At 56.7% G+C, this 26,581-nt stretch overlaps 1 protein-coding gene and 1 long non-coding RNA gene across 28 annotated transcripts in view; one reads left to right on the top strand and one right to left on the bottom strand.

Moving 5' to 3' along the window:
• Rap1gap (Rap1 GTPase-activating protein) overlaps positions 1 to 23,251 on the top strand; it is a 65,151-nt gene extending 41,900 nt beyond the window's left edge. For 4 of the 27 annotated variants that reach the window (XM_006538482.4, XM_006538483.4, XM_006538475.4 and 1 more), the window contains 23 exons: positions 3,277 to 3,312; positions 4,005 to 4,052; positions 5,038 to 5,076; positions 5,405 to 5,590; positions 9,132 to 9,235; positions 9,475 to 9,553; positions 9,910 to 9,963; positions 10,788 to 10,871; positions 11,084 to 11,184; positions 11,305 to 11,434; positions 12,265 to 12,420; positions 12,718 to 12,789; positions 13,300 to 13,386; positions 13,684 to 13,821; positions 15,216 to 15,347; positions 17,136 to 17,213; positions 18,082 to 18,191; positions 18,940 to 19,053; positions 20,342 to 20,465; positions 21,120 to 21,169; positions 21,619 to 21,753; positions 21,918 to 21,958; positions 22,265 to 23,251. In XM_006538482.4, coding sequence (XP_006538545.1) covers positions 3,295 to 3,312; positions 4,005 to 4,052; positions 5,038 to 5,076; positions 5,405 to 5,590; positions 9,132 to 9,235; positions 9,475 to 9,553; positions 9,910 to 9,963; positions 10,788 to 10,871; positions 11,084 to 11,184; positions 11,305 to 11,434; positions 12,265 to 12,420; positions 12,718 to 12,789; positions 13,300 to 13,386; positions 13,684 to 13,821; positions 15,216 to 15,347; positions 17,136 to 17,213; positions 18,082 to 18,191; positions 18,940 to 19,053; positions 20,342 to 20,465; positions 21,120 to 21,169; positions 21,619 to 21,753; positions 21,918 to 21,954 — 2,076 coding nt within the window. In that variant the 5' untranslated portion in view covers positions 3,277 to 3,294 and the 3' untranslated portion in view covers positions 21,955 to 21,958; positions 22,265 to 23,251. Of the gene's footprint in view, positions 1 to 856; positions 1,051 to 3,276; positions 3,313 to 4,004; positions 4,053 to 5,037; positions 5,077 to 5,404; positions 5,591 to 9,131; positions 9,236 to 9,474; positions 9,554 to 9,909; positions 9,964 to 10,787; positions 10,872 to 11,083; positions 11,185 to 11,304; positions 11,435 to 12,264; positions 12,421 to 12,717; positions 12,790 to 13,299; positions 13,387 to 13,683; positions 13,822 to 15,215; positions 15,348 to 17,135; positions 17,214 to 17,850; positions 18,192 to 18,939; positions 19,054 to 20,341; positions 20,466 to 21,066; positions 21,170 to 21,618; positions 21,754 to 21,917; positions 21,959 to 22,264 lie in introns of those variants that run through there. The other 23 variants (XM_030253087.1, XM_030253084.1, NM_001256218.2 and 20 more) reach the window with 14 other exon arrangements.
• Gm52682 lies at positions 13,350 to 15,220 on the bottom strand. The gene is made up of 2 exons (XR_003955132.1): positions 14,979 to 15,220; positions 13,350 to 14,074 (listed from the first exon to the last, which is right to left on the bottom strand). It is a non-coding gene; the product is annotated as a predicted gene, 52682 (long non-coding RNA).
• Positions 23,252 to 26,581: the final 3,330 nt, after the last annotated feature.

Genomic DNA, 26,581 nt, shown 5'->3' on the forward strand with positions numbered 1-26,581 from the left:
GGTACCCGGAAGTGTGCAGGCCTGGAAGTGGTTGCATAAATCAATATTTGCTGTTGTTAATTATTAAAGCCAAAGCTACTCGGTGTCTGGAATGCACATCTCTGGTGTTCCCGCTGGCTCTCTAGGTCTAAACCTGACCCTGGGCCAGGTCTGGGAGGGCAGGGAAAGTGCTGCCTGCCTTCCTTTCAGGAGCTCCCTGGCCCTGGGGACAGAGGGTAGTAGACAGCACTTCTGGGAAGCTGTAGGAGATCTGCCCCCCGCCCCTAGCTGGAGGACAGTCCTGCCCCTAGAGCATCCAGACTTCTCCAGCATCTGTCTTGGGGTCTGTCCCTGCTGCAGACTGGCTGCACCAGCCTAAGACACAAGGACTTCAGGGTCAAGTTGGGGGTGGGGGGTGTCGTTTCAGAAGCCTTGTAATTTACAGATGGTAAACTGAGCCAATGGAGGTGCCAGAGACTCTGCAGCTTCAGACTCTTCCAGGGATCCCGGGGTTTTCTAGCAAAAAAAGCTATTGCACCTCTTGGAATATGATTTTCTAGTGAAGACATTTGTACCTCCTTGGTTATGGCGATCTGGTGAGACACGCAAAGGGTCCAGCAAAGAAAGTGCTTAAGCACCATCTCCAGTACTCCTGCATTCCCTGGGCACAGCTGTCCCAAGAACCTTGTCCTTGAAGCCCAGAGGCAGGGTCTCCAGTCTGGGAAGACACAGCTGCTCACAGAAGTGCCTGAGGCTTCCCGCGCGCAGGCGCAGTGTCCTGGGCCCCTTGCCCGGCCGCCCCGCGAGTGGGCGTGGTGGCCTTCCGCCCCGCCCCTCCTCCGCGCCTCCCGCACCTGGCGCCCCGCCCCCTCGGGCCCGGCAGCAGGGTGAGCCCAGAGAAGGCAGAGCGGCGGCGGGCGGGACAGGAGCGCAGAGCTCGGGCTACGGGGCCCCGGGCCGGGCCGGCTTACAGCGCCGCCGGGGCTGGGGCTCGGGATGGCGCAGCCGCGGCCCCCAGCGCCCCATGGCCGTCCGCGGAGGGGCTCGTTGCCGGCGGGGGCCGGCTGGCAGGTGAGGACCCTGGCAGGGGCGGCCTGGCCGACTGGGGACCCAGGGCCATCAGTCAGCCTTACTACCCAGAGTCTGGCAGTCTGTGCCTGAACCCCGTCACGGTGGGTGTGTATGTTTTTGGACTGACACCCGAACTACACGGAGCACCCTAGTGTTTTCCAAAGCTGCCCCTGGGTCAGACGTAGGGACACTGTGGCCATGGGCTGCAGTGACACTGGGTGTGTGTTTAACTGTTGTTGGGACTGCCTGCTGCCTTTTCCACACAGATGGAGCGATATCATAGGGTGACTCTGGTGGCTCTTCCCCAGGTGGGATGCCCGGCTTCTGGCCACACCACTCCCAGCCTTCCTTTGCCATGTGTCAGGGCGTCTGCTGTTGCCTGTGGGGCTGTAACTGTGGGTGTTACTTGATGCTCTGTGTGCACACTCTGGGTGACAGTGCCATGTGTCAGTGTTTATGTGGTTGTGATTCTGGTGCAGCCATGTGTGGTGTTTCGTTGTGGCTGGCTGTTTGGTCACCTTAAGTAGGACCTCCTCTTTTCCTCAGCCCTTTGCTGGGTCTCTTTAGGTCAGAGACTATCTGGCTGACCCTGAAAGGATGGTGGCACTGTTGTGACATTGTCACGTTGACAGGTGTGTTTGTCCTTCCTGGACAATAGGTGTGTGTCTATGCTATCTGCCAAACTGTCATTGCTATCTGCTCTTCTAATCTCAGAGGTGTTGGGTGTGGCCACAGGTGCCCATGGCTCAGGGGCTCCTGGGTACTACTGAAGTGGACTTTACAGGTTGGATCTTGTTTTGTAGGTAGGCTTCAGAGTGTATGCACAAGGGCTTAGGTTTTGTGACTTCATACTGTGCATATGTGGTGATGGGTGGTGATGCTCAGGATCCCATGGGGTTTAACAACCCTGGCAGTTGCCTGATTCCTCTTCCTTTGCTCGGAACTCTTGTCTACAATATGGGATGCTGGCTTGGGTTTGTTGCACCGCATGCTTTGATCCTGGCAGTGACGCCTGGGACTCTGCATCTGTTTCCCTGAGCACCTGGCTGAGCCTGCACGTGCCGGTGCTCTCCTGGTCTCAGCCAGGAGAATGCCTGTGTCTGTGTGCAGTTACTGGGGTGCAGGCCTGCACCGGTGTGTGCACAAGTGTGAATATCAGGTACATGGACTTGAGTATGTGTTGTGTGTAACTCAGAACACCAACATGTGTATGTGTGTGTTAGGCAATGTCTCCAAGAATTACTGTGCATAGACTCCATATGGATTTCTGTATGCATCTCTGTGTGTGTTTCTTGATACACAAAAGGTATGCCTGGTGCCATGTTCAAATCATGGTGTGGAGGCCTGTGTGTGCGTCTCACAGACAGAGAGTATGTTTCCTGGATTCACAACCTTAGCACATGTGTGTGAGCCCAGATGGCCCCTCCAGGGCAGCAGGAACCACCTGAGTTGAACCTTGGAAGGGCTGGAGGAAAGGCTGTCCTGGAGACTCTGGGGGCTTCCCAGGCCCGGCCCCCAATCGGCCAGCCTCCATCCGGTAGGGATGCTGCCTTCCAGGAAGACTCAGAAGGGAGTTGGCGCTGGAGAGGCCCGTGCTGCCAGACGATGTGTTAACCCTGTGTGTGTCCTCATTGGCCTTGGACAGGCTGGCTTATGCATTGGGGGCCAGGAGGGGGTGCATGTGAGACCATGTGCAGGTGAAGGGACAATAGCAATCTAGCATCTCTCCCCAAAGAGTCCCCAGCCTCCAATGTTTGTGGGGAGAGCTGTCTGTCTGACCAGGGCATCGGTGAACTGGCTGCCGTCATGGGTGATAGTGGAACCACAGACCCCCCCCCCCCCTACATGCCTGGTAGGGCTTGGCTCTAGGGCTGGGTCTGGTGGGCTCTCGGGGGGCTCTATATGCCAATCTCAGAGCTGATATCATTGCATTGGGGGAGAGGAAGGTATCTCTTCCCCTAGACTAACAACAGCCTCCTCCTTCCAGAAAGCAAACTGAGTTGGGGCATCTGCCAGAGATCCAGGCTCTGGGCTCACATCAGTAGGCAAATGGCCAAACTCTGGAGGGTCAGTTGTACAAAGCCCCTCCCACAGAGTCTTGGTTGCACCCTCTTGGTACCTCATGAGAGGATCAGGCAAGCTGGGGTGGTTAGAGCCCGTGCCGGGCTCGACAGAGTGAGCCGTGCTTCCCTCGGGTCTGACCTTGCTCTCCCGTCTCTGTTGCAGAACACAGATCTGTTTGAGATGATTGAAAAGATGCAGGTAAGGATGGGCCAGGGAGCCCCAGAACCAAACTGCCTAGTCTAAAGGTGGATGTCCCCTCTGCAGAGCCTTGAAGGACTAGTTGTTAGGCACCTGCCTCCTCTCTAACTATGAACTCTTCTGGGCTCCCAGGGTCCCCCAGCAGGCCATCCCCACATGTACATACCCACCCAGCTCATCAGAGTCCTGGTAGGCTCCTCTGCAGGAACCCCATGCAGAGTGGAGGAGGGGACAGATGGGTGCCGGGAGGTATTAATGAGCCAGGAAGCCTGCCTCCCAGCCCTGGCCTGTATGTGGCATGGGTGAATTCTCCCATGTATCTCTGGATGTATTAGCTCCTCACTACACACACACACACATACACACACACACACATACACACACACACACACACACACACACACACACACACACTCACACACACCACATGCCTGTGCACACCTCCCTGCCCCCACTCCCAGCTGCACGTTCATTCCCGCACAGAGCCCCCAGCCCCTCCCTGCTGCTGTACCTCCCTCAGTACATTTCGGAGAGGATGCAGAAGGCCCCAGGACCCGATCCAGCCAGCACCTTGTCCTGCAAGTGGCCCTCCATACATGAGCATCTCTCTTAGGGCTTTCCCCTTAGCCCGGGGAGGGCTCCTGGTGACAGGCATGGCGGAAGAGTAACAAACAGCAAACCTTCTCTCGCAGGGAAGCAGGATGGATGAACAGCGATGCTCCTTCCCGCCACCCCTCAAGGTAGGTAACCAGGCCAGACTGGGACTGACACCCTACTGGGCTGGGTAGGGTCTTGGAAGAGTATCTCACTGTGCGCCAATGTTGGGCCCTGGGTGAGCAGGGCAATTGGCCCTGGGGATTTGGCAGCATGTAGAACCTTTGCCCTAACCCCGGCAAGAATCTTCAAAGCCAGCACTTGCTGCTCTCCTGCACCATGCAGGCACCTGCCCCTCCAGGCCACCCAGTGCTAAAGCTGCAAAGGTGGCTGTCATCACATGGCTGTGTTTCCTCACTGGCCTGTGAGGCCTGCTCCACTCAGCTCTTGTCTGGGGCAAGACCAAGCACAGGTCCTCGGATAGCCACGTACCTCCGACTCAGAATTTCCCCTCGAAGATTCGGCTGGACCTAGGGGAGGGTCTCAGGGCTGCATCGGGGGCTGGGCTGTAAGACTGAAGCTTCATTCGAGGCTGGGGTCTCAGAGCTGTCCTCGGATGAATGCCACCCAGGAGCTTGGTAGGAATGTCAGCTATAAGGTCCTACTTGGACTACTGCTTCCGTGCACATCTGAGCTAGACTGGGGAGGAAGGGAGCCTCCCTTGTCCCTGGAAGAAAGTGTCTGACTGACGATATCAGATTCAGGGAACCTCAGAGCAACCTGGAGCTGTGTGTGTCTGTGTGTGTGTGTGTGTGTGTGTGTGTGTGTGTGTGTGTGTGTGTGCCCGTGTCTATGGATATGCATGTGTGCGCATACATATGACACCGGTGTGTTGGTGTGTGTCTGTGTGTCTGTGTGTATCTGTGTGTGTGTCTGTGTGTGTCTGTGTGTGTGTGCCTGTGTCTATGTCTATGCATGTGTGCGCGTACATATGGTGTGTTTGTGGGTGTATGTGTGTCTGTGTGTGTATGTGTGTGTGTGTGTATCTGTGTGTGTGTATGTGTGTGCACGCACGAGTTTGAAGGGTGAGGCCCCACTTTAGCGGGCCCTTGGCTTGTTTATACTTTGCAGACGGAGGAGGACTACATTCCCTACCCAAGTGTCCATGAGGTACCAGCCCGAGCCCCACCCTCACCCATACCATGACCCCAGGAAGCCCTCATGAAAGGCTGTCCCATTGGAGACCCACTTTCTGGTTCTGAGGGTTCCAAGGTTCTTTAAACGGAAGCCTCTGGGCCACACTCTCTTCCACCCCTCCCCCATCCTTTGCATCCCCCTGAGAGGTGCGGAGCCAAGTGGGTTCCCCAGAGGGGTGGATGGGAGTCTAGGACCTCATAGCCCTGGGCTGTCCAGTGTGTCCTGGGTCTGAGTTGGGAGGTTGCCCTGGGCCCCTTAATGGGTACTGTGTGGAGTAGCTCTCAGCTGAGTCCCCCTCTAGGTTTTGGGGCGAGAAGGGCCCTTCCCCCTCATCCTACTGCCCCAGTTTGGGGGCTACTGGATTGAAGGCACCAACCATGAAATCAGCAGCCTCCCTGAGACAGAGCCGCTGCAGTCTCCCACCACCAAGGTCAAGCTGGAGTGCAACCCCACAGCCCGAATCTACCGGAAGCACTTTCTGGGCAAGGTGAGCGGCTGGCTGGGGTGAGAGGACACCACCACCACCACCACCCCCTGCCCTCCCAGGGAGAGGAAGTGGCTAGGGGGCATCTAAGAATTCTGAGTCTCAGGGGGGCATCTGTGTCTTCATTCATTCTCTCTAACGAACATTACACAAGCAGTTGGGCATGGTTGTCAAGAGAAGAGACCCCACCTTAGCTTGGTTACCTTAGCTTGGTTACCTTAGCTTGTGCCTGTTTCCCCATCTGTAAAAATGGCAGCTGTGACGTCTGTCTCTCACATGCTTGCTGGGAAGCCTTAATGAGAAGACGCTAGTAGGCGATTTTGAAAGACATCTGAAACTAAGTGTTTTTCATGTGAGCCAATAGTGAGCGCCAGCTGTATGCCTGGTCTTGCCCTAGGCACCAGCTATGGGGCAGCAAACAACACTAATCCAGACCCGGCCCTCAGCAGCCAGGGTAAGCTGGGAAGACACAGGAGTGTCATGGCTTGACTAGGTCTGGGGTCGCCATGGCCTCAGAGCAGACCCATTAACTGCTCAGTAGACTGACACCCAAGGTGACACTGTGATGAGTGCTGGCTGGGCAAGGTGATAACCTCACCGAAGTTATCAGGTGTGAGCCGGATATGGTGACACATGCCTGTTGTCGCAGCACTTGGCAAACTGAGGCAGGAGGATCACCAGAAGTTCAAGGCCTACCTGGGCCACAGAGCGAGACCTTGTTTCCCAGAAACAAAATGAAAGACATGACTAGGTGAGAGTTGAGAGAAGTCCTGTGCTGGGACCCTAGGTTCTACACGGCGTGGCGTCAGTGTGCCGTGAAAACAGAAGGGTTATCTCGTGGCCTGAGTGCCAGAGGGACTCCTTGTGTTGATCTTTGCTGTTATCTTGGGTGTTTTATTTAACCTTCTTGAACTGTTTCCTTATCTGTAAACCATGGGGTAAGACAAGTGCATTCGAAGCACGTAATCAACTCTCGGTTGGTAGTAGATGCCGCCACACCTGCCTGCTCTGCCAGCGTGAGAGCAAGGCTTGTCTGCTCTTAGGGAAGAGGAAGCTGAAACTCTGGTGCAGTGACTCGGGCAAGATCAGTTATAGTGCCTTCCACTAAGATGCCCCGGAAGATGGGGCTCGAAGCCAGGGGATGGAGGATGTGTGTGTGCACATGTGCACATAAGGGAAGAAGGGGTACCCTGCAGGATTGGGCAGCTATGTGGTCTCAGTGTAGACCCAGGGCACCAGCTTACCTCTAGGAAATACTAGTGCTGTCTGGGTTGGGGTGGGTGGGGCAATTTACTGTGCCACTGACTAACCCAGCAGGCCCAAGCTCCATCCTTTGCCTAGGGACGGACCCAGAACATAGCGTGAGATTCTACCTCCTGGCTGAGCCTGTGGTGGAGGAAGGGAGACCTTCATCCCAAGTGCCCACTGTCCAGTGCTCTCAGCTGTGTCTAGGAATCGGGGGCCATGAGCCTGGCACATAGTTGGTGCTCTTAAACGTGCTAATGGAGTCCTGATACTAGATGGAGGTGGGGGCCTTCAGCACAGCAGACACTAAGGTACAGGTGAAGATGCTCAGAGGTGTGGTGACCGGGGTCAGGTCAGTGGGATGGAGGAGGGGTAGCTGGGAAAGCAGTGTCCAGAGCAGGGACCACATCATGGCAGGAAGAGTTGATGACGGTGACCTTAGCCACCTATTTCCAGAGAGCCTGAGTCCACCTTCCACTGCGTCTCTAGGGCTCCTCTGCCCTTGTCGGGAACTCCCAGCCCCTGGACTCCTGGCCAAGTACCTGCCACTCGCCTGTGGACAGTGTAAGGCATTTGGGAGTTTTCTCCAGGGGCTAGGGGAGCCCTGGGCTAGATCCATTCATTGGCCCCTGAACCAATTTGAGCCCCCCCCCAGCCCCACCTCTTTCTACACCCTGCCTCCAAATGTTCATGTTTAAACAAGACTCACTTCCAGGATGACTCTCAGGGTGGGTGTGGTTGAACAGTTCCACTCCCAGGCCTGGACCAGCAGGGGGAGCCCAGAGCCAGGCTGGGCCTGGGGCTTTTCTCTCTTCTGGGCTTAGGGATATTCCCCCTTTAAAAAGGTGCTGAGCCTGGTTATCCATAGAGGGAGGGGTGCCATTCCTGTCATAGGTATCCCTCATGCCCTGCAGACTGTCCTACCACCCCGCGCCCTCTGCTCTAGGTGAGGCAGGAGGGCAGAAACCTGCCTGGTCAGTTAAGGTGCTTCACTTCCTGTTTCTCACGGGCCCTGGCTTCAGGGGCCACCGAGCCACAGCGGGGCAATCAGCGGCTACAGCTCCGCTCCTTTTAATTTCCGTTTCTTTTTAGCTAGTTGGCCTCCACCCCTCCCTCCTCCTCTGTGGAGATCAGAGGAGTGGAATGGATCTTCTGGCTTTAGTTACAGGCCATTGTGAGCCACCTGACGTGGGTGTCGGAAACAGAAGTCTGGTACACGCTCTCGCCTGCCGAGGCATCCGAGGGCCCATCTCATTAGTCTCTTTTCCTAAGACAAAGTCTCACTGTGTTGCTCAGGCTGGCCTTGAACTCAGGACCACCTGCTTCAGCATCCACCACCTCACCTGGATACTTGGCTTTTCTTTTCTTTTCTTTTCTTTTCTTTTCTTTTCTTTTCTTTTCTTTTCTTTTCTCTTCTCTTCTCTTCTCTTCTCTTCTTTTCTTTTCTCTTCTTTTCTTTCTTTTTAAAGATTTATTTCTTATTATATGTAAGTATACTGTAGCTGTCTTCAGACACACCAGAAGAAGGAGTCAGATCCCATTACAGGTGGTTGTGAGCTACCATGTGGTTACTGGGATTTGAACTCAGGACCTTTGGAAGAGTAGTCAGTGCTCTTAACAGCTGAGCCATCTCTCCAGCCCCTAGTTGGCTTTTCCTATTGAATGCTTGCTTAGTATTCAGGAACTAGGACATACATACACATGCTTATACACATACATACACATGTTTATACATACGTACATACATATACACATGCTTATACATACACATACACATGCTTATACATACATACATACATACATACATACACATGCTTATACATACAGGTGTGCAGCTGTGTGTGTGGTTCTGACCTTGATAGGGAGCCAGAGACAAAGTTCCAACAGACATTTTTTTAATGGTTTTTTGAGACAGGGTTTCTCTGTATAGCCTTGGCTGTCCTAGAACTCACTCTGTAGCCCAGGCTGGCCTCGAACTCAGAAATCCACCTGTCTCTGCCTCCCAAGTGCTGGGATTAAAGGCGTGCGCCACCACTGCCCGGCCCAACAGACAATCTCGAACACTGTGCCAGCCCTTTACCTGGCCCGCCGGCCCTATTCAGATAGGTGGCCTCCCTCCCATGTAATAGACCAGGACAGGACAGGGAGGCCTTGAAAAGCAGGTGCAAGTCTGTCTCAGTTGCTACAGGGCGGAGCTAATGCAGGGGCCATTGTTGCCCATGGCGTCTGCTGTTTGGAGAGGGACCTGGTTTCTGGAAGCCTCATATCTCCCTCACCTCCCCTGCCCCTCCCACCACAGGAGCACTTCAATTACTATTCACTGGACACTGCTCTCGGCCACCTGGTATTCTCGCTCAAGTATGATGTCATCGGGGATCAGGAGCACCTGCGGCTGTTGCTTAGGTATGGGCAGTAGAGGGGGGACGCCCAAGACAGTAGGGAGGACCGAGGCCTGGAGATCCAGTGCTCGGCTCACTGTACCTGCTGCCTTCCTGATGGAGGCCCAGAGAGGAGCAGGAATTTGCCTGAGGTCGCACAGCAAGGTAGAACCTTAGCCAGGCTTGGTGCCCCGCCGTCATCTTTGGTCTCCCCGAGGTCTTCCCACTGTCCAGTCTCTCACCTGTGTGGCTTTCTCCACCCAGGACCAAGTGTCGGACCCACCACGATGTCATCCCCATCTCCTGCCTCACCGAGTTCCCCAACGTGGTCCAGATGGCAAAGGTGAGGCCATGAGCCTCCTGCGTCTGGCACTTCCGGGATCCTGGGCGCCTGTACTTGGCAGCCTCTTACCCGGCTCCACCCCAGTGTTCGCACTGCTCTGGGTTGCCCTGGGTACCTGCATGTGTGCTTCTAGCCCTCTTTACAGCACCCACAGATCCCAGGGGGCCCCAGTTCTCCGAGCTCCATTCTGAGCAGCAGCGAGGGCTCTTAGTCTTTTATTAGCCTCCGCTGTTTCCAGCACAGCCCGTCCCCATTCCTTCCTGCCCGCTGTCTTCCCAAGACTTCCCCAGGACCCAGGATGTCACTGCCTTTTTCTCTGAGCCCAACTCCTCACCCCTCCCTGTGCTCTCTTGCAGCTGGTATGTGAGGATGTCAATGTGGATCGATTCTACCCCGTGCTTTACCCTAAGGTACCTGACCTGGCTTGTTTACCAAGGGTGGGTGGCAGCTGTTGGAACTCTTGATGGCTGGGCATGTCCCCCATGTCCTCTCGTTTGCCCCTGGCAGCCCTACATCGCCCTCAGTGTGTAACAGTGTCAGTGCTCTGTGGGGAGCGTCCTAGGATGGCCTGGGCTCTGGATTTCCTTTCTGTGGACCTCGCCTTCCAGGAGACCCAGGGCCACAGAACACCCACAGCCCCATAAGTGCCTCCTTAAAGCACATGAGGTACAGCCCCGTACTGGGGCTCTGCTGGCATCTGTGACGATCGATCCTGAAATAATAAGTCCTGGAAGTCATGCCTTTAAAAGATGCCGGGAGTTCCTGGCTGGACTTTTGATCAGGCTGAGGTCCTGTAAGGTGAAGGGAGGGACGCTGTAAAGCAAGCCCTGTGTCTTGGTTTTGGGGGGAGGAACAGGCTCAGACTGAGGAGGGGCGCCCACTCCAGACCCCAGGGCCTGCTGGTCAGACTTCCCGTGTCTAGGAGCATGAGGAGGTTTTGACCAAGTGTCAGGGAGTGAGCTGGGCATTGCAGAGTGGATTGGGGTGGCCTTGGCCATGACAGGCAGAGCTAGGGGTAGAACTTGGAAATCCGACAGGATCAGGGCCAAGGCCTAACCCGGGGCAGGCCTGCAGGCTGCTGACTTCAGGCAAACTGCTGAAGCCTTTGAAAGCGAGGGGCTGGGGAAGGGTGGAGTCTCTCCTTACAAGGATGGGAGTGTGTGGTGCCTGGCACAAGGCGGCAGGCATTGAGCTGCTGCTCCCTGCATCCACAACCCTCCCTCGCTCTCCACAGGCCTCCAGGCTCATTGTCACCTTTGACGAACATGTTATCAGCAATAACTTCAAGTTTGGAGTCATTTATCAGAAGCTTGGCCAGGTGTGTCTGCCCTTCTTCTCTCCCCCCCCCCCCCCCCCCCCGCCTGGTCCTGCGGCCCACCCCACCCCACCTCGCCCTCAGCCGTCGCCTGCAGGGCACTCCGTTTCCCAGGAGCTTGGGGACTGCTCATGGCCACTCTGGGAGGAAGTAGGGCTGAGGGAGGGCCACTCGGGAGCTGCCACCGTGTGACCTTGCCCCCGTGTGGTCTCCAGACCTCTGAGGAAGAACTATTCAGTACCAACGAGGAAAGTCCTGCCTTCGTGGAATTCCTGGAGTTTCTGGGCCAGAAAGTGAAATTGCAGGATTTCAAGGGGTAAGGCCCAGCTGAAGAGTTGTTCTGACGGCGTCCCTGAGCAGGGAGGAGCCCCATCCTGGCCCCACGAAGGCCTGATTGGAGCTGGAGACTGAGCCATGGCCTTGGGTCTGGGGACAGGTTCCGAGGAGGCCTTGACGTGACTCACGGGCAGACGGGGACCGAGTCCGTATACTGCAACTTCCGCAACAAGGAGATCATGTTTCACGTGTCCACCAAGCTGCCATACACAGAAGGGGACGCTCAGCAGGTAGCCTGGGCACCCATCTACCTGTAACCCCATCTACTTGTCTGTTTAGCATCCATCAAACCAGACCCAGTATGGCCCTGTGCTGCAAATACGGAATTGATCCGTTCTCCTCTGAGGGCAGGCTGTAGGTGGGACAGGGGAGGTGCCGATGGCATCTATGGGGACAGCATATGCTGCAGGGGCCCTGCCTGGGTGAGCTTGGTTTTTTTGGTGAGGAGCAAGAGACATGGTGGGGTCATGTGGGGGTCCCGAGACTGAGCAGAGCCAGGAGTTAGGAAGCGCTTTTAAGGTGAAGTGACAGGCTGTCGAGTTGCTAAGTGCAGAGTCCCACGCAGGAAGACTAGGGAGTTCAGGCATGTTCTTAGACCTGCACTCAGAATTCGGTTTCTCTTGCCGGGAGCTTTCCCATCAGGCCATCTGCTAAAGGTGCTCTGTTAGCTTCACCCATTGTGAAGGAGGTGTATCACTCTTACTGGGTTTTTTTTCTTGGATTTTCCCTTTCAGCAATACTGACTTCATTGTTCAGTGATGGACTCTGTTTGGGGGTGCCAAGATAGGGTTGGGATAAGGAAGGGCTGAGAGGTGGGACCTTGGTTAAAGTCCCTGAGAGCATCGGGAGACCTTGAAACCCCTCAGCTTCCATTTTCCCATCTGTCACAAGTTGCCATCTTAAGACAAGTTTTGCCATTTTGGGGATGGGCAGGGAACACACATCCCTAGATGTGCTCTCCGCTTGCTCCACCCCACCCCACCCCCAGCCCTACACCCTCCGGGCACCCCTGCCCCACACCCTATAGCCAGGCTATGAAGGCCTGTGGCCCTGTGCTCAGTTGCAGCGGAAGCGGCATATCGGGAACGACATCGTCGCTGTGGTCTTCCAGGACGAAAACACGCCCTTCGTGCCAGACATGATTGCATCCAACTTTCTGCATGCCTATGTGGTGGTGCAGGCAGAGGGGGGTGGCCCCGATGGCCCCCTCTACAAGGTGGGTAAATTGGGGGCTTCGTGGGGTTAGTGGCTGTGAGGAGCAAGGACTCCTTAGAGGGGGCCACCTTCCTCCTGCTCCGGTCTGGTCTTACCCCACTTCCTCAGCCTTTGCATCCATCCTCTTGAGGTCCCTCCCCAAGCCCCGCCCTGCAAATTCAGGGCAGTGGCTGGAGGAGCTGAAACTCTGATATAAAATGCCTCCAAACTGAGCAGCCTCAGAGCCTCCCGAACCCCACGGGATAGGAGCTGACTTAGGGGTCTCTGACCCCACATACTCTGCTTCCTTTTCTTCCAGGTCTCTGTCACTGCTAGAGACGATGTGCCCTTTTTTGGGCCTCCCCTCCCGGATCCTGCTGTGTTTAGGAAGGTAAGAGGCAGCCCTACCCCCCTGTCCCTGCATCAGGAGGGCAGGACTGGCGTGGGAGGGGCCCGAGGGAGCCATAGTCTTGCCCCAGGAGGACTTGAAGCCTCCCTGTGTACTGGAGATCTAGTTCCCCTTCAGCCTTCAGCTGTGCTGCCTCTCTTTGTCTTGATAAATGCTGTGACTACAAGGTCACAGCGTAGACTACAGGCTGTTTTACATTTTTCCTAGCTGACTGTGCCCTTTCATGTCTTCGCTTTGACAGCCTTTCCTCTATGTTTGTGGGGGAGGGGCACACATGTCTCTGCCAACCTCTCAGTAGACACACAGCAAACCTGGCTTTGACCCCCCCCCCCACGCGTACTGCTGGGCCCTCCCCAGTTAGCAGGTTGCCATCAGGGTACAGGGTCCCTCACGGGTGCACCTGGCTAGAGAGCTGACTTTGAGAGTTCCAGCCCCTTCCTCTAATGGTCACCTGACGCTTTTCTCACTTCCTCCACGCTGGGGGGATCCCAGGGGCCTGAGTTCCAGGAATTTCTGCTGACGAAGTTGATCAATGCCGAGTATGCGTGTTACAAAGCAGAGAAGTTTGCCAAACTGGAGGTGAGCGAGGGCTGGAGGGATGGACAGACAACCCCACCAGAGGGAAAAGGCATGCTCGGACCTTGGCTTTGGGGGTGCCGATTGGGGAGGGCGAGTGAGAGGAAGCAGAGGGGAGTGTCCGCATGGGGTGGGGGTGAAGATGCCATGCAAGAGGGGGGCATGAACTGGAGAATTGGGGAACCAGCACAGCTATCTGTAAAGGTACAGCTAGCTGTAAAGGAAGATGAAGCCGGGGATTGGAATTGCCAGGCGGGGGCGGGGGGTTGATCTCTGGGGTCTCTCATGGCTGACCCACAGGAGCGGACGCGTGCCGCCCTTCTTGAGACGCTCTACGAGGAGCTCCATATTCACAGCCAGTCCATGATGGGCCTCGGCGGCGACGACGACAAGATGGAGAACGGCAGCGGTGGGGGTGGCTTCTTCGAGTCTTTCAAGGTGAGGGCCCAGGGCACTACCCTGGAGGGCTGGGCTGATGGAGCTCAGTGGTGGATGGACCGAGGTCTTAGTCCTAGAGATGGGGTCTCAGGCGTCGCTTGTGGCTCTGTGAGGGAAGATGCGACTGGCGGTGGAGTCTGGCTGAGGGCTCCGGTCTCTGCTTGGACGTGTGGCTAGGGTTGAGGACAGAGCTTGGTGGACCGAAGCATTCGGGTGCATTGAGATTTGGAGATGAGCTCTGTGCCTTGGGATTCTGAGCCAGGAGGAAGAGTGTAAGGTGGGGCTCTGGCTTGGGATAGGGTTATTGGCTGGAGGAGCTCCAGGTCTGGCTGGGAGCACCCCTAAAAGTTGGAGTCCTCTAGACCAGCAAGGAGCCAGTGGGGCCATGGGCTGAGGCCGCCAGGTTTGAGGGGAGGAGGTCTGTCTTGTTTGGGTGACATTGCTGAGGGACCTCACTGTGTGACCTCCGTGGTACTTTGTGGTTTAGCTAAGAGCTCGGATTCCCTGGGTTTACATCTCGGCTTTGCCTCTTAACAGCACGGGCACTCTCCAAACCTCAGTTATCTGTTGAGTAGCGAAGTGGGGGCTCATAACAGCTCACCATGCCCAAATGCTTTTGAATTATTTGCAAAGCAGTCAGGCGAGCATCCTGTGGGTGTAAACTCCTGCCCATCTACCTGAGCAGGGACAATTTAGGGGGGGGGGGCTTCTGCCTCCCTTTGGATAGGGCCTAGACTCACCCAGCTACAGGGTGGTGTGCAGTGATTTCTCAGTTCTTCCTGGTCCACAGCAGGGGAGATGGCCTCACTCTTACCCAGGCTTGGCTACAGTAGGAACTGTGGGCTTGTCTAGGAAGATTAATCTAGTAGCCCACAACTACTAGTAGGACACCAACCAGAGTCAGGGGCCCACAGACTGAACACGGGTCTAGTGTTTGCTTTGAGCAGGGTCCAGGGGGTTTCTCATCTGGGTGGTGCCAAGTAGGGACTCTGGATTAAATCAAAGTGTGCTTCTAAGGCAACAGAGTCTATGGGGAAAGGCATAGGATCTGGCCCTGTGGGAGGGGAAGGGACCCTGAGAGGGTCCTGGAGGGCCCCTGGTGAGCATGACCAAGCACGCACTTGCTCAGTGCTGTCTGCCCTCCTCACGACACTCACACGAGAGGCTCAGCATGCTGGTGACACATCCACAGCCCGCTGCTCTGAAGTTCGCCGTTCGCCTGCCTCTTGTGTGACACGCCGGGAAGCTGATGCTTCAGCAAAGGGTGGGGCCTCCTAGGGTCACCCAGAATGGCATTGGTGACAAGGGGCCAGATGCACGTAACCCAGAGGCTTCCCAAGGATAAGAAGCCCAGGAAGCCCATGCCTCCTTCACGCCCGCCTCTCCTCCCACAGAGGGTCATCCGGAGCCGGAGTCAGTCCATGGATGCCATGGGACTGAGCAACAAGAAACCCAACACCGTGTCAACTAGCCACAGTGGGAGCTTCACCCCCAACAACCCTGACCTGGCCAAGGCAGCCGGCATAGTGAGTGTCCCCAGACTTCCCCGGACCCACCCTCCTCCCCAGGGCCCTTGGTGCTCCCTTCCTCCTGAGGCCTGGCCTTACCTCTTCCCACTGCCCCACTGTTCATGTGCTCACCCTGGGCACCGGACTTGTTGTAGATGCCGTTCTTCATGGCCAAGTGCTCCAGCCAGGGCACTGGGACACACTGTTCCTCAAGCCCCTGGCCTTCTCCTCCTGGCCCTTTGTTTATTTGGGTGTGACTTTCTACAGCCTCTGTGTCCCTGTCCTTACTGAATAGCTGCTGTCTGTTGTGTGCTGGAAACGGGGCTGCTTTGTGGGCCTCTACTGTCAAGCCTTAAGGCTCTGAAGCACCTCTGTCTGTGAGGCTGTGGGCATCCACTGTTATGTCAGGACCTGGGCTGCTGTGTGGACATGTACTTTGTGAGCACCTACTGTGAGCCCAGACCTGAGTTCTTGTGAGCACCTACTATGCGCCCCTCCCCTGATCTGCTGTGTAAACACCTACCGTGTGTTGGAAAATGGGCTGCTGTGTGGGCATCAACTCTGTAAGCACCTTCTGTGTGCCCCAACTCTAGGCTGCTGTGTGAACACCTACTGTGTGTCAGGAATTGGGCTGCTGTGTGAGCAAATGCTGTGTGCTAAGCTCTGATTGTCAGGGGACACAAATGCTGTCTCTCAGGACGTATGTTGCTGTGTGGACATTCATTTCTTGTGTGGTACTCCGTGTGTGCAACAGCCCAGGCCTGAATGCCTGTGACTGCCTCTAGTGTGTCTGGAACTGGGCTTCCGTGTGGGCTTGCCTAAATGAACCCTGCCACCGTGATTACTAACTGTCTGCCAGGCTCTATGGGAGTCTGCCCCCCACACTCAGGGAATTCAAGATGCCTACATCAAGACTTAGCTGCTTTGCGCCATCTAGTGGCCACCTCAGACACTGCATGGAGTGCTCTGCCTCTCCCCCACCCAGTTTGCCTTCTCAGACATCCCTCCACTGACCCACCCATGCCTCCATCTACCCATTCATGCATCTATGCACGTATCAATCCATCCACCACCACCCCCATCCATGTGTCCAACCATAATCCTCCCGCTTACACATCCATCTATCCATTAGTCCATCCACCTACCCAGCCACCCATTCTTTGCTTACTGTCTGCTGCATGCTGAGCCCTGTGCTCTGTGCTGTGAGACTGTGCGTGTGGCGGCAGTCTCCTGTCTCCCAACCATCTCTCGTGTGGTCTGGTCTGGCCAGGGGAGCAAGGTGAGGCCTTTGCTGTCCAGTGGTCACCAAGTCCATTGTCATCCAGGACCTGGCCCAACTTCTCCCCAATCCAGGTTCTCAGCCCCTCCCTTCCTGCCTGTGGAGTGGCCCGGCCTCCTGTGGGTGGCTGTGGAGGGGCCCCGGGTTAGGATCAGGCCAGCAGCACCTGCCTCGGCAGTAACCAGACTCATTTCTGTTTTTGTTTTCGCTCGATTCTCCCTCTTTTCACGTGGCTTCCTTTTCCTGTTCTTCCCGTTTCTCCCCCCTTTTCTCTCCATCTGCCATTCCTCCCTTGCCCTCCCTGCTTGCGCCCCCTCTGATTCCTCCTGCCCTCGGTTACCTTACTTGAACCCCCTTACGTTTACCTACCTCCCTTGCCCCACCGTTCCTCCCTACCCCTCCGTTCCTCTCTTCCCCATGTCTTGTGCTCTTGCGGTACCCACCCGCCTCCTCTGTTTCCTCCTTTCCCTCTGTTCTCTTTCCCCACCCACCACTCTCTCTCTCTCTGTACCTCTCTGCCCCGCCAGTCATTGCTTATTCCCGGGAAAAGCGCGAGTAGATTCGGACGCCGGGGCAGCGCCTTAGGCATAGGAGCTGTGGAAGAGGTTGTCATCCATCCGGGGGGCCGCGGCTCCGGAGCTGCCTGCACGCGCTGTTCTCCGCTCGCTCTCAGGACGGAGGCCATATTGGGGACGTTGCCCCCTTCCCGGGACAGGCCTAAGGGCGTGCAGGGCAGAGTTCCACGGCTCTGGTGATACTGGGACCTGGGCCAGAGTCCCCAGGACCCCACTAGGAGACTCTGGCCCTGGCCTGGCCCCTGGAACCCTGACTGGGTCCTTGCTGGGATCTGGTACTCAAAGACTCTCTGCCCAGCTGCACGTCTCCCAATATTGCCGGTCCTGCATGAAGCATCATCTCTCCTTTTCCTCGTGACCCCTCCTTACCATGAGCTGCCTGCAGATTCTGTCCCTCCCTTCATGCCTCCTCAGGGCCCACTTCCCACCTCCCCACGCTTCTGATTCTGGGCATCCCGCCATGGTGTGTGGAAAGGGGAATGTCCCCACTCGGGGCACAGAGCCTCCCCAAGTAGAGTGAAGTCTGAGGGTGGAGGCGCCCTGGCAGGGGCTGGGTTTGCACCACTGCTTTCTCACTACTACTTTTAGGCTGCAGCTCCCATGAGGCCCAGGGGCAAGAGGCGGGGCCATCTGAGCATTTGTCCTTCCTTCTGACCCTAGTGCCTGCCCTCTGCCTCTCTCGGACTAATGTCCAGCACAGCCCTGCTGCGTGTTCTCCGGAGCAGCCCTGGCCCTCTGTGGGCCGACCCGTCAATCGGGGAGCCCTCCAGAAAGCACATTTTCTCTCCTTTCTTGCTCATAACCTGTTGGCTTCTGGGCGCGGTGGCAGGGCCCCAGTGGGAGGTGGGGCCACTGGCGTTCTTAGGCCGATAGGCACTGAGACAGTCTCTCCCCACAGTCCCTGATTGTCCCTGGAAAAAGCCCCACAAGGAAGAAGTCTGGTCCGTTTGGCTCACGCCGCAGCAGTGCCATTGGCATCGAGAACATCCAGGAGGTTCAGGAGAAGAGGTGGGTGAGTGGGAGCCAGACCCACCAGGGAGCTGGGTGCGCCTCCCACCCTAACCGGCAGGGGATGTGAGTGTGCTGCCCACCCTTACCTGCAGGGGCACCAACATGCCTCCCACTCTGACCTGCAGGGGGCTCCAGTGTGCCTCCCACTCTGACCTGCAGGGGGCGCCAGCGTGCCACCCACTCTGACCTGTGCTTGCCCTCTGCCTCATACCCATCCAGTGACAGCTGACGCTCAGGAGGAACCACTTCCATTTGACACTGAGCCGGTCCGCTGGTTCCCTGGGGCTAGCACCTTACAGATCAAGTTTGCATTCCCAGCTGGGGCAAGTAGGGAGAGGAGCTGGCTGCATCTGTGAATGTCTGTGGGCCCAGAAAGCCGACAAGAGGTCCTTACCGTCTTGCAGTTTTGCAGCCCTGGGCATGCCACTGTACATCTCTGAGACTCATCAATGTGAAAGTGAGATAGGAAAACAGCCAGCAGCCTGGGGCTGTTGTGTGGGTTCCTCGTCATGAGCACAAGGCAGGGGCCAGTAGATTCTCATACCTCCTAAACTCAGAGTATAAATCCTGGGTTCAAGGCCTGCTGTAACCAAGTCCTCGCTGGCCATCCTTTAGGAAACCATTATAGGCAGAGGAAGGGCCAGCTAGCTAAAAAGCCCATGGGGACTGTGCCTCTAAAGCCACACCATGGCATGCCCACCCCTCACAACCTCGCCCCCTCCCACTACCCCCATGTGCCCCACAGGGAGAGCCCTCCAGCTGGCCAGAAGACCCCAGACAGCGGGCATGTCTCACAAGAGCCCAAGTCAGAGAACTCATCCACTCAGAGCTCCCCAGAGATGCCCACGACCAAGAACAGGTAGGGCTTTGGGTGCACTGGGCTTGGGAGGAGGGGGGGTCCTCGTTCTTTTTGTTCCCTGATGTCCCTCCGAGCACCTTGTGCATGCCGTGCTCCCTCTGTGCTCCGGAACACAGCTACAAGCTGGGAGCTGCTGGCCCAGAGAGAGCAGAGAGAGAGAGCCGGGGTGCAAGGAGGGACAAGGTATCCTTAGTCTTTAGGGAGGACAGAAGGCTGAGAGGAAGCAGCCCCAGTAGGCCTGGTAGAAAGAGGAGGCTTCTGGGGAGGAGTCAGCGAGTGCAAGCCCCGCCCAGGCACGCCTGATGGATGGAAAGAAAGACTACGGGCAGCTGGAGTAGTGAGGGATTGTGCCCATTGGGCGTGGTGGGAATGAAGGCGGAGAGGTGGGCAGAGACCTGCTCATAGCTTCAGAGGCTATGTGAGAGCTTTGTGGGGGTTTTATTTTTATCCACTTTTTAAAAAAGATTTATTTATTATTTATTTTTATATGTAAGTACATTGTAGCTGTCTTCAAACACACCAGGAGAGGGTGTCAGGTGTCATTAAGGATGGTTGTGAGCCACCATGTAGTTGCTGGGATTTGAACTCAGGACCTTCAGAAGAGCTGCCAGTGCTCTTAACCACTGAGCCATCTCTCCAGCCCGAGAGCTTTGCGTTTTATCTCAAATGGGATAAACGTCTAGGAAAAGAGCAATGTTTTTAAACATTTTGTTAAGAGAGGCTGGCAGAGAGAGGCAGGGAGGCCTAAGGAGGCCACTGGTTTCTGCCACGGGGTGGGGGTGGGGGGGCCTGCTGAACAGAGACAGAAAAGTATAACAGTGACAAATCTGGGCTGTGGAATTGTTGGATAAGCGAGACTTGGAGCAGGAGACACAAAGACCCCAAGTGTGAGGTCTCCAATCCCTGCCACGTGTTGAGCTGAGCCACCCGAGGCCGAGTCCCACCTTCCTCCTTGCTTCCAGGCCTGGGAGACAGTCCCACAATAGCACTGCCTCAGGGACCAAGGAGTAAGCCATTGAGTTCCACAGTAACTGAGTACCAAGCCGACGCTCCCGACGTTTCCTGGGGGCAGATGGGGAGCCTCGAGAGGGTGTTTGAGCATGGAGGGATCTATCAAGGAATGGGAAGGGCGTCACTGGGAGTCCACGGGAGCTGAGAGGCTGGACGAGCTGTGTTGGGAGTCCCAGGGTGCTTGCTTGGCTCCAGGCTGAGTTTCCTTGGGGAAGGCAGGGGACAAGGGATTGTGGCACAGTGCCCACGGCTGATGGCTCACGGCACTGTGTGGCAGAGTGGAGTCGGCTGCCCAGAGAACGGAAGTGCTGCAGGGCTTCTCCAGATCTTCCTCCAGCGCCAGCAGCTTCACCAGCGTGGTGGAGGAGACGGAGGGCGTAGACGGGGATGATACAGGCCTGGTGAGATACCCGAGCGGTTAGGGCCCCATGGAGGTGGGACAGGGCTCTCTCAGGCCTCTGGAGGTGCATTGGCTGACATGTTGGCGGCAAGGGTGTCCCAGCCTGCAGGAGATGCAGACAGATCGTAGCCTTCCATGGCTCCCCCATGCTGTCCACAGAGACAGACCCCTGAGGGCCCAGGTGCTCCTTGTCCCATGTCTCTTACCTCCTCAGCCACTCTGAGGTCCTCTGCAGTCCCTAACTGTGGTGGGCTGGCCCCACCCCAGGCCTTTGCACCTGCTGGTCTCCTGTCCCTGCCTGTTCCCTCCCCCTTGGCCAGGCCAGACTCGTCCCCTCCCTCTGGCCTGGGCCTGGTCTTCAGCATCTTAGCCATTTTCCATCAAACATACATCCAATGGGTACCTGCAACTGGCCTGGCCTGTCCCTTGGCAGACACAGGCCCTGCCTGCTGGCCTCCTAGAGTGGAGGTGCAGGGGCCTTCACAGGCTGTTGGCCTCTGAGACCCAGACCAGGAGAACATCTGCAGATGTGTGTGTTGCCCGAACAAAGGAGGGGGGTGGGGCGGGGCTGTGGGTGGGGCTGACCTCCCCCCCCTCCCCAGGAGAGCGTGTCGTCCTCAGGAACTCCCCATAAGCGGGACTCCTTCCTCTACAGCACATGGCTGGACGACAGCGTGAGCACCACGAGCGGGGGCAGCTCCCCAGGTACCAGGCTAGCAGTGCTGGGGGAGGGGCGGGGCCAAGCTCCCCAATGCCAAGCTAGCTGTGCTGGAGGAGGGGCGGGGCCAAGCTCCCCAGGTACCAGGCTAGCAGTGCTGGAGGAGGGGCGGGGCCAAGCTCCCCAATACCAAGCTAGGAGTCCTGGAGGAGGGGCGGGGCCAAGCTCCCCAATACCAAGCTAGCTGTGCTGGGAGAGGGGCGGGGCCAAGCTCCCCAAGTACCAGGCTAGCTGTGCTGGGAAGGGGGCGGGGCCGAATATGGGAGCCTGATGTGACAGCCTCTTACGTGGGGCGGTGATCCAGAGGATGGTAGAGGGTAGCTGGGAGGTGAATTGAGGGTGAAGACCCCTAAGGGAGGGACCAGGCAGGGTGGGGGAACCCCAGTGCCAGTCACCCATCCATGCCTGCATCTCCTTGGTGCCTCCTCTTGGCCAGTGAGGTGGCTCCCTCCTGCCCCCCTTCCCAGGCCTCACACGGTCACCCCACCCAGACGTCGGCAAGTCGGGGGACCCTGCGTGTCCCGAGATCAAGATCCAACTGGAAACATCTGAGCAGCACACACCCCAGATGGTACACGGGGACTCCTCCTGGGAGAGGGTAGAGCCGGTTGGGGACAGGGACCCAGGGACCCAATGGCTGGGGTGCCCCACTAGGCCAGAAGGACTGGGCTCTTCCAGTGACTTCTGGTTTCCTGTGTCTCCTGCCCCCACCTCCGGCTGCATCTGTCCCCACAGGGCTGCTAGCTGTCACCTCATCAGCAGGCGGGACTGAGCAGGTCAGCTGGTGCTCACTTGGATCCTCTGGGGTGGAGGAGGGGATGAGAGCCCCCCGGGCTGGGCAGGACTCTCCAGCCTCGGTGGCTGCGGGCCTGGACTACTCTTGACACCTTTTAGCCTTGGGTTCCCTATTTGTGCAGTGGGCACACAGTGCTGCCTCAACTCTGCCTATGAGTTGTTAGGGAGCTTGATGGAGCCAAAAGAACTGGGCGAGCATGGAACATGGGGCGAGCTAGGGATGCCCGTGGGATGGGAGGAGAAGCTGTTGCCATCTTCCTCTGAGTCTCATCTCCCGTTCCCTGCAGAGGAGGCCTCAGAAGCACAAGAAGATGCCGCACCACATCCAGGCAGCTGGCCCTCTGCCCCACAGCCACCCCAGCCCCTGGCGCCCCTCCCTCCAAGCCCTGGGCCCGCCCATCTGGGCTGTCTCCGCAGGGCGGAGCCATCCAGAGCTCTCAGAATGGATGCTGCCGGCATCACCGCCCCCACCCCACCCTCAGGCTGGAGCTCTGGGTGTGGGCAGGGACTGTGGCCCTGGATTGCCCTCACTTGGGCCTCTGTCACACCGGGTTCCCCTCTGGAGCCACGGGGAACAGGGTAGGAAAAGGAGAAGAAGCACCGTGCGCATACAGCCCACCGCAGAAGCAGCAGGTGCAGGGTGCGCGAATGCGCAAGCGCCGGGCAGAGTCCCGTGCGGCTTCTGCTGTGGGACGTGGGCCAGGCACCCTCATTCTCTGGGCATCTCTGCTGCAAGTGGACAAGAGTATTTCAGAGATCACTGAAGCCTGAGTCCATGCACCTGCCCCAGGAGGGGGCCATTGTCCTAGGGACCGCCTATCACGCCGACTGCTTCCCGAGGCCCCGGGTGGGCTAAGGGGCTGGGTCTGCTTCACCAATCACCCAACCTGAGTCCCCCAGCTTTACCACAGAGCTGCCAACGTCCTTTCACTGTCTCCACACGATGGCCCAGTATCCTTGGTTGTGGATAGGGTCATCCCTGGCTCCTCACCCAGCACCCAGCTTAACCCTGCCACCCCACACTCCTGGGAGCACTGGGCTGAGGGGGTCTCAGCTGGTCTGGAGTCCAGACCTCGCCATCCCCTGCCCACCATTGCCGTGGAGGGGGCTGCCAGGCATAGCTGCTGTGAGCCATGTCCTTGTGTGTGTCTGTTCACTCTTAGGAGCCACGCCCAAGGCGAGACTTCCAGCCCCAACACCCACTTTGGAAGCCCTGTGGCCACATGTATGTCAGTAAGGGTTGTACAAAATAAATTCTATTTATCGCTATTGTACCCGGAGTTAAGAACAGCTTTGTGTAAACCCTGCCTAGACACACGAGGACCCAAGGTGGACAGAATATACCTGTCCCCTTTGGTGCTGCCGAGGCCAGGGTGCCTCCAAGGCCAGCAGGTCACAGGGTCTGTGAACACCAGCTGAGGCCTCCTCTTCATGGCCCCACTCTCCGACCCCATACCTGCCATGTGTCCTTCCCTATGGAGAAAGTGTGGTTTTGAAGTCTGCCCTGGCACCATCTCTCCTTAGCTTGGTGGTGAGGAATTCCATCTCTCTCCTCTCAGAGGAACAGGAAGAGCTCATGATCTCCTCAGGGGCTGTAAACATGCAGTGAGCTGGTTCCCACTGTTAACAGGCATACAGTCTGGACAGCATATAACTAACAGTTTCCTTTCCCATCTCATGTTCCGCAAATCCCAAGTTTCCCTTGTATGGCCACCAGGGGGCACCAGAGGATCACCATCTGGGCAGAGAAGCGGACAGAGTCCCTTCCCTGCCTGATAGCATAGGACCACAGGCTTAAGGGTAAAAGGGTGGACAGAAAGGGCAGAGGAGGTAGAGTCTCTAGAGGAGAGGGGCTTGTGTGTGTAGAGAGTGGAGAACATCTCAAACTGGGGGAGAGGGGGGGCTCCAAAGTGAGGACAGCCATAGAGGAGACACGGAGATAGGCTGGGGTGAGGCCAGAGACCACATGGTTTTGAATGCCAAGACTTCACGCAGAAGACAGTGGAGGGATACACTTAGAACAGTGCTGGCTGTTAATGGAGTGCTGGTGGGCCCGCTGGCTGGTAGAATCCTGGAGGATGGGTTCCCTTAAGGAAAGAGCCACAGGAGATTCATTCAATGGCCTTGCAAGTAGATATCCAGTTGTGCTCTGAGGGAGACACCATCTTAGTGTCCCTAGAACCCCGGTGCCCCTACCTCACTCTCACCTCCCCAGGAAGATGCTGAGGGTACTTTGAGGCTCTCTGAGATGTACCATGCCGTTTTTTGACAGGGCTGTTCTATGACCCACGGACGCCTCAGGCCACCCAGAGGCCATGACTCATACCCTAACTCCAGCCCTGACCAGCAGGGTTTGGCTCCAAGCTTCCCTGGCTGCGTTGTTCCTCAGCTCTACAGTGCGTTCTGCTCCAGCCTATAGCTTGCAGTCATGGCATCCAGAAATGAGCTTCCTGGGCACTGGCTCTGAGTTCACTCTCCTAGTGAGCTCGGCCCCCTGTCCCTCCTCTGTGGTCCCTGATGTGAGGCTCAGGGAATGAGACCTCATGGCGATCTTGGTGCTAGAGCTGTGGGGACTCAGATAATACTGAGGTGATGTTGGGGGCAGGAGCAGAGCTGGTATAGCCTCTGAACACAGATAACCATGAACAACCTTACTGCCAAGCCTTCAGATGGTGCCGTCAGACCTGTGTCCAGAGGACATTGCCGCACGGGCTGGCTCCACACAAGTATAGCTGGAATTGAGTGGTGGTGACACACACTTTTAATCCCAGTACTCAGAAGGCAGAGGCAGGCAGAACTCTGTGGGTTCAAGGCCAGCCTGGTCTACAGAGAGAGCTCCAGGAAAGACAGGGCTACACAGAGAAACCCTGTCTTTTTAAAAAAATGGAAGGAAGGGAAGAAAGAGGAGGAGGAAGAAAAAAGAAGAAGGATGAAGAAGAAGAGGAGGAGGAGAAGAAGAAGAAAAAGAAGAAAGAAAGAGAGAAAGAAAAGAAGGAAGAAACAAAGAAACAGAAAGAGAAAGAAAGGAAAGAGAAAGAAAGGAAAGAGAAAGAAAGAAGAGAGAAAGAAAGAAGAGAGAAAGAAAGAAGAGAGAAAGAAGAGAGAAGAGAGAAAGAAGAGAGAAAGAAGAGAGAATGAAGAGAGAAAGAAGAGAGAGAGAAGAGAGAGAGAAGAGAGAAAGAGAGAAGAAAGAGGTGTTGTTGCCTTTGGAAATGCTTCCCTAAGCCCCACCACCACAGGCTTTTTGGCTGATCATCCCTTCGTGGGGATTTGCTCATTTGTGTACCCAATTCTCTGGATCTGTTCAGAGCTGATCTAGATCAAGGGGCCCTGGGGAAACACAGGTGAGTCGCTAGGAGAACAATCCCTGGCCAGCCCAGCCAGCCCCGCCAGCCCTGCCAGCCTCCCTGCCTGGCCACGCCAGCCTTGCTGCAGGAAGAAGCGTCCAGGCCACCACGGCCCAGGCCGTTACTCTCAAGCTCCAAGGTGGGGCTCAGGGAGGCCGAGGACGCATGGGATCAAAGTGGACAGTGCTGTTTCTCTTGTCCCCCTGCCAGTTCTGTGCCTACCCTGGGTTCTGAGGTGGGGAGGGCATGCAGGGACACCAACTCCAGGCTGGAATTAGGGCTAGGGCGGGGGTCACCAGTTCCGGGAAGCAACTGGCTCTGTTAGAAATATCCTGGGCTTCTGGAAACAGCAGCACTCTCCCAGGAGACAGTGGGGGCAACTCACACCCCTGGCATCCCAGCTCCCTGTGGGCAAGACTCTCTAAGTGTCACCTTAACAGGACAAACTATGATCCCAAACACTCATACCTCTAAGGAGTCGTGCATGAAGACTGGTGCAGAATCCATGTCTATAGCATCCCACCCACACCCACAGCAAAGGTGCCCCCGGACATCTATGGCCAACTCCAGGACAACTTTGCCAAAGTGGTGGCCTCAGGCCCAGGCTGGTGCCAGGGGACCAGAACTTGGATGTACCTTGCTTCTCGGGCTACAGGGGGTGCTCAGCCAGGGGCCCTGGGATATTGAGGTCTGTCCTTCCTCCTTCCCTCCCTCCCTGAGTCTGCCCTACTGAGGGGACAGCCCAGGATGGAGCCTCCTGAAATAACCAGATCTGGTGAGGGAGGCTAATTTTAAAAGCCACTCTGGCTGCCCCATGGGCCCTTCTGGGAAGCCCTGAATGTTCCTAATGTGTGTCTCTGGGAGGGGTTCCTATTCCACATTCTATGTCTGTGAACCCAGGCCTGAGCCTGGAGTTCAGGGGCCCAGGCTCCCCTCTGCCACAGACAGAGCTCAGCATCTTTAGCTGGTGGTCTTGGTCCCTGGACCATCCCCATTCCTGTCTTCTGCTTCTTGGTCTCATGAGCTTCCATTATTGTGTCTTCCCACATTCCTAGTCTGTTCTCTGCTGCTGCGACTCCATCTCTGCCTCCTGGCCCATTCCCCCAGGAGGCAGGATGTAGCATACCTGACAGTCAAGAACCTGCTCTGTGCAGGCTGGTAGAGGTGGCTGTCCACCTGGAATGGAGGTTGAGAGTCCTAGGGCTAACAAGAGCTAGGCCCGGCATGCAGAGGCCAAGTCCAGGCACGACCTGGACC

The sequence above is a fragment of the Mus musculus genome, chromosome 4 (assembly GCF_000001635.26).
Source record: "Mus musculus strain C57BL/6J chromosome 4, GRCm38.p6 C57BL/6J".
Classification (NCBI taxonomy): Eukaryota; Metazoa; Chordata; class Mammalia; order Rodentia; family Muridae; genus Mus; species Mus musculus.